The 5,741-nt window shown below is 53.1% G+C and overlaps 3 protein-coding genes and 1 pseudogene across 3 annotated transcripts, besides 9 other annotated features; all 4 read right to left on the bottom strand.

The window, feature by feature from the left end:
• Nucleotides 1–2,183: a sequence feature (heterozygous, non-Esmeraldo-like haplotype).
• Nucleotides 23–51: a microsatellite.
• Nucleotides 100–182: a sequence feature (T-rich).
• On the bottom strand, nt 210–1,004 carry Tc00.1047053507305.40 (hypothetical protein, conserved; the record flags this gene model as incomplete). Its single annotated transcript, XM_799256.1, has 1 exon — nt 210–1,004. The coding sequence occupies one exon, from the start codon at nt 1,002–1,004 to the stop codon at nt 210–212; it is 795 nt and encodes a 264-aa protein (XP_804349.1).
• Nucleotides 1,047–1,083: a microsatellite.
• Nucleotides 1,161–1,190: a microsatellite.
• Nucleotides 1,229–1,254: a sequence feature (AT_rich).
• Nucleotides 1,309–1,340: a microsatellite.
• Nucleotides 1,434–1,491: a sequence feature (T-rich).
• Tc00.1047053507305.30 (casein kinase, putative) lies at nt 2,155–3,147 on the bottom strand (the record flags this gene model as incomplete). The annotated part of the gene is made up of 1 exon (XM_799255.1): nt 2,155–3,147. One exon carries the CDS (start codon nt 3,145–3,147, stop codon nt 2,155–2,157), a length of 993 nt encoding a protein of 330 aa, XP_804348.1.
• Nucleotides 2,184–5,741: a sequence feature (areas not merged during assembly with more than two copies in the genome that could not be assigned to a particular haplotype).
• On the bottom strand, nt 3,659–4,651 carry Tc00.1047053507305.20 (casein kinase, putative; the record flags this gene model as incomplete). The annotated part of the gene is made up of 1 exon (XM_799254.1): nt 3,659–4,651. The coding sequence occupies one exon, from the start codon at nt 4,649–4,651 to the stop codon at nt 3,659–3,661; it is 993 nt and encodes a 330-aa protein (XP_804347.1).
• On the bottom strand, nt 5,162–5,741 carry Tc00.1047053507305.11 (annotated as a pseudogene; the record flags this gene model as incomplete).

The following is a 5,741-nucleotide window of genomic DNA, read 5'->3' as shown; positions in this document are numbered from 1 at the left end:
AAAGAGGAAGGAAGGAGCAGGGAGAAAAGAGAAGAGAAGAGAAGAGAAGAGGAAACACAAAAAAACACGGAAGCATCGGAGGTGACATTGCGGGAAGGGAAAAAAACACAAAAAAAAGAAGAGCAGGAAAAAAAAAAAAAAAGAAAAGAAAAAAGGAGAGGAATAATTAAAAAAAAAAAAAACACGACCCGCCCCAAAAAATCAAAGATTTACTGCAATGCCGCCTCCCCGCTCATCACCTCCTCAGAAGGCATTGACTCATTGATGTATTCCTTGCAGGGTGTTGACTGTCGGTTGTCCTCAGAGTCGCTGCCAATGCTGCTGCACGCGGAGGGTTCAGCATCATCACTTTCATTGCATGCGTAACAGCGGGGTGAACTTATAATTTCAACACAGGGCTCAAAGTCATCTTGATTTTCACTGGGATCACAGCTGCTGCGGCACATCGTCCCTTCTTCATAATATTGTGGCATCACCGTCGCGGCTGTCATCATCGCCAAAGCGGGCGGCTGACTGTACAGACGACTTTGCAACGGAATGATGTCGGACTTATAGGGATTGTGCGTATAAATTTTTGCCGGCGCTATCCTCACTGGTACCCCACGGTCCGACACGCAAACACCCATGGCATGGTAGAAATACGGCGGTGCCGGAAAACCCCGTCGGCGAGGCCTGTCAAATGCACATATATCGGATAAAAATTGACGCCGAAAGAGACGAATAGCTTCTTCCGTCACGAGCCCATCATTTATGTTCATTTCCGGTGTCCGAAGCTCGTGATCACCGTGTGCAAACATGCAACGTCTCTGATAGGGGCATATGCCGGTTAGCACGTAGTTGCGACAAAACTTTGTCTTGTAGCGCTCTGCCAAGATAGGTTTTGCGGCCATGTCGCTTTCTACACCGGAACCGCACGCGTACCCAAGCGACGTGGTGTCTTCCATGCAAACGCCATAAAACGGTGGTGGAGGAGGTGGTACCAGTGTGCAATGCATGCTCGTCATCCTTCTCTATCGCAGACAAAGCAATAACAACAACAAATTGGTAAATAAAAAAGGAAAAAAAAAAAAAAAGAAGAAAAAATGAAATATTCCTTCTACTTTTTCTTCTTTAATTCCTTCTGTATTGGATCTCCTAAATCTCCTTTGTTGTTCTCTTTACAGAAGCAGCAGCAGCAGCGGCGGCAGCAGAAACAGTAAACCAACACAAGATAGAACCCTACGCGTTGTATTAAAATAATAATTATAATAATAACCGTTGCCACGCATAATACGCAGAAGAACATGCATGCACGCATTACAGAAATAGAAAAAAAGTAAAAAAGAAAAAAAAGAAAAAAAGGAATAACACATTTGAACAGCAGACACACACAAAAGGCATGCGAAAAACAAAAGCAAAAGGGATACAGCAAAAGCCAAAAACCACCAAACCATAAAAACAAAAGCAACAACAAGACAAACACACAAATAAATTAAGAAAAAAAAAAACAAACAGACACGCTTATACCCAAAAAAAAAAAAAAAAAACGCACAACACAGCGAACTATTCATGACAGACACAAAAGAAAACGATACATCAGAACAATCCGCCTCACAAAATGAAACAACAACGGAACAGACATATACCACAACAAAAAACACACACATTGACAACAATTCTGCTAAAAATAATAAATACAACAACAGCATCCCCAAAGATTAAAACTGAATAATAGCGCACTACAAAGAACCACGAGTGGTCCGGTCATGGGAGACACACGGTACGGCACGCCGCTCATGCGACGGGTCCCCCCTTCTTCGCACAAAGAGAGAGCCGAATCGCCGCGTCGTCACCGCTGGCGTGGGGAGGGGCGACAGGGCGCAAACATCAATAAACCGTAGCATGGGAACAGTAACGCGTACGGAGAGGGCCTCAAAAGCACGACGGAGAGAGCGCCGAGTAAGGCACACAGGGCAAAAAGGGAGACAGCGGGTGTTTTCTATTCACCTAACCTGCCACCACACATCACCGTGCACGCACCTCCTCGTGCTCAAAGCAAGAGAAGAATGTTCATTTCCTAAAATTAATGACATTTTCAACAATGGAGCGTGTGGGACGTCCAAAGACGTCGTACAAACAGTGCGCGGAACAAGGGTCCCGGACTGTGCAGGTGGGCTACGCCTGCTCTACATCCCCCCGCTCTCGTTGTTGCTGCTGCTGCTGTTTTTGTTCCTGCTGGCCGGACCCCTCCGCCTTCAGGTTCTCGTGGATGCGCTTCAGCGTCCAGTCAAACACGTAGTCCATGTGGTACCCCTCCCTAATGAAGAGCTCTCGGAAGAGCCGTTTCAGGTAGCTGTAGTCCGGCTTGTCCTCGAAGCGCAGGCCTCGGGTGTAGTTGAGGTACGCGGCAAACTCCGCGGGAAAGCCCTTGCACAGCATCTCCACGGGCGTTGTCTGCTTGCGCTCGGATATGCGAGAGTACTTTTCCTGCTTCGTGTGCGCTTTCAGGCCCTGCCACGGCAGTGAGCCACGCAAGAAATACATCAGGATGTAGCCGATGCCCTCCAGGTCGTCGCGACGGCTCTGCTCAATGCCAAGATGCGTGTTGATCGAGCAGTACCGTGCCGTTCCCGTCAGGCTTTTCCCCTCCTTGTACGGGATGTGCTGGTGCGTGCGGGGGTCGCGGTACTTCTTGGCGAGACCAAAATCAACGACGTAGACGTGGTGCCCCTTCTTCCCGGTGCCCATCAAGAAATTGTCCGGCTTCATGTCACGGTGGATGACGCTCTTGCTGTGGACAAACTCGATGCGCGCAATCATCTGCTCCGCCAGCATCAGCGTTGTCTTCAGCGACAGCTTCCTATCACAGAAGCTGAAAAGGTCCTCGAGCGAGGGTCCCAGCAGGTCCATCACCATCACGTTGAACTCGCCCTCCACGCCATAAAAAAGAATGTTGGGGATGCCCACGACCCCGCCGCCTGCGTTGAGAATGCGGTAGAATCGGGCCTCAAAGGCAAGCTGTGGATGGCGCGTCTTCGCCTGCTCCAGCTTGATGGCCACGGTCTCGCCCGTCTGCATGTTTGTGCCGCGGAAGATCTCGCCGAACGACCCCGCCCCAATCTTCTGGCCGAGGCGGAAGCGGTTACCCACTCGAAGCTCTAAGCTCATCGTGTGTTGCGTGAGGTGTTTGTGTGACGTTCACTCCTACCTTGCCGGCAAAAAAAGAGGAGAAAAAAAAGCAGCGCCCATTTTTTTGGCAGGGGCAGGGAGAGGGGCAACACCCCGCACAGCACGCCGCTCATGCGACGGGTCCCCCCTTCTTCGCACAAAGAGAGAGCCGAATCGCCGCGTCGTCACCGCTGGCGTGGGGAGGGGCGACAGGGCGCAAACATCAATAAACCGTAGCATGGGAACAGTAACGCGTACGGAGAGGGCCTCAAAAGCACGACGGAGAGAGCGCCGAGTAAGGCACACAGGGCAAAAAGGGAGACAGCGGGTGTTTTCTATTCACCTAACCTGCCACCACACATCACCGTGCACGCACCTCCTCGTGCTCAAAGCAAGAGAAGAATGTTCATTTCCTAAAATTAGTGATATTTTCAACAATGGAGCGTGTGGGACGTCCAAAGACGTCGTACAAACAGTGCGCGGAACAAGGGTCCCGGACTGTGCAGGTGGGCTACGCCTGCTCTACATCCCCCCGCTCTCGTTGTTGTTGCTGCTGCTGTTTTTGTTCCTGCTGGCCGGACCCCTCCGCCTTCAGGTTCTCGTGGATGCGCTTCAGCGTCCAGTCAAACACGTAGTCCACGTGGTACCCCTCCCTAATGAAGAGCTCTCGGAAGAGCCGTTTCAGGTAGCTGTAGTCCGGCTTGTCCTCGAAGCGCAGGCCTCGGGTGTAGTTGAGGTACGCGGCAAACTCCGCGGGAAAGCCTTTGCACAGCATCTCCACGGGCGTTGTCTGCTTGCGCTCGGATATGCGAGAGTACTTTTCCTGCTTCGTGTGCGCTTTCAGGCCCTGCCACGGCAGTGAGCCACGCAAGAAATACATCAGGATGTAGCCGATGCCCTCCAGGTCGTCGCGACGGCTCTGCTCAATGCCAAGATGCGTGTTGATCGAGCAGTACCGTGCCGTTCCCGTCAGGCTTTTCCCCTCCTTGTACGGGATGTGCTGGTGCGTGCGGGGGTCGCGGTACTTCTTGGCGAGACCAAAATCAACGACGTAGACGTGGTGCCCCTTCTTCCCGGTGCCCATCAAGAAATTGTCCGGCTTCATGTCACGGTGGATGACGCTCTTGCTGTGGACAAACTCGATGCGCGCAATCATCTGCTCCGCCAGCATCAGCGTCGTCTTCAGCGACAGCTTCCTATCACAGAAGCTGAAAAGGTCCTCGAGCGAGGGTCCCAGCAGGTCCATCACCATCACGTTGAACTCGCCCTCCACGCCAAAAAAAAGAATGTTGGGGATGCCCACGACCCCGCCGCCTGCGTTGAGAATGCGGTAGAATCGGACCTCAAAGGCAAGCTGTGGATGGCGCGTCTTCGCCTGCTCCAGCTTGATGGCCACGGTCTCGCCCGTCTGTATGTTTGTGCCGCGGAAGATCTCGCCGAACGACCCCGCCCCAATCTTCTGGCCGAGGCGGAAGCGGTTACCCACTCGAAACTCTAAGCTCATCGTGTGTTGCGTGAGGTGTTTGTGTGACGTTCACTCCTACCTTGCCGGCAAAAAAAGAGGAGAAAAAAAGCAGCGCCCATTTTTTTGGCAGGGGCAGGGAGAGGGGCAACACCCCGCACAGCACGCCGCTCATGCGACGGGTCCCCCCTTCTTCGCACAAAGAGAGAGCCGAATCGCCGCGTCGTCACCGCTGGCGTGGGGAGGGGCGACAGGGCGCAAACATCAATAAACCGTAGCATGGGAACAGTAACGCGTACGGAGAGGGCCTCAAAAGCACGACGGAGAGAGCGCCGAGTAAGGCACACAGGGCAAAAAGGGAGACAGCGGGTGTTTTCTATTCACCTAACCTGCCACCACACATCACCGTGCACGCACCTCCTCGTGCTCAAAGCAAGAGAAGAATGTTCATTTCCTAAAATTAGTGATATTTTCAACAATGGAGCGTGTGGGACGTCCAAAGACGTCGTACAAACAGTGCGCGGAACAAGGGTCCCGGACTGTGCAGGTGGGCTACGCCTGCTCTACATCCCCCCGCTCTCGTTGTTGTTGCTGCTGCTGTTTTTGTTCCTGCTGGCCGGACCCCTCCGCCTTCAGGTTCTCGTGGATGCGCTTCAGCGTCCAGTCAAACACGTAGTCCACGTGGTACCCCTCCCTAATGAAGAGCTCTCGGAAGAGCCGTTTCAGGTAGCTGTAGTCCGGCTTGTCCTCGAAGCGCAGGCCTCGGGTGTAGTTGAGGTACGCGGCAAACTCCGCGGGAAAGCCCTTGCACAGCGTCTCCACGGGCGTTGTCTGCTTGCGCTCGGATATGCGAGAGTACTTTTCCTGCTTCGTGTGCGCTTTCAGGCCCTGCCACGGCAGTGAGCCACGCAAGAAATACATCAGGATGTAGCCGATGCCCTCCAGGTCGTCGCGACGGCTCTGCTCAATGCCAAGATGCGTGTTGATCGAGCAGTACCGTGCCGTTCCCGTCAGGCTTTTCCCCTCCTTGTACGGGATGTGCTGGTGCGTGCGGGGGTCGCGGTACTTCTTGGCGAGACCAAAATCAACGACGTAGACGTGGTGCCCCTTCTTCCCGGTGGCCCATCAAGAA

This window comes from Trypanosoma cruzi, genomic scaffold (assembly GCF_000209065.1).
Source record: "Trypanosoma cruzi strain CL Brener 1047053514047 genomic scaffold, whole genome shotgun sequence".
Taxonomy (NCBI): Eukaryota; Euglenozoa; class Kinetoplastea; order Trypanosomatida; family Trypanosomatidae; genus Trypanosoma; species Trypanosoma cruzi.
This window is presented reverse-complemented; position numbering and strand designations above follow the sequence as displayed.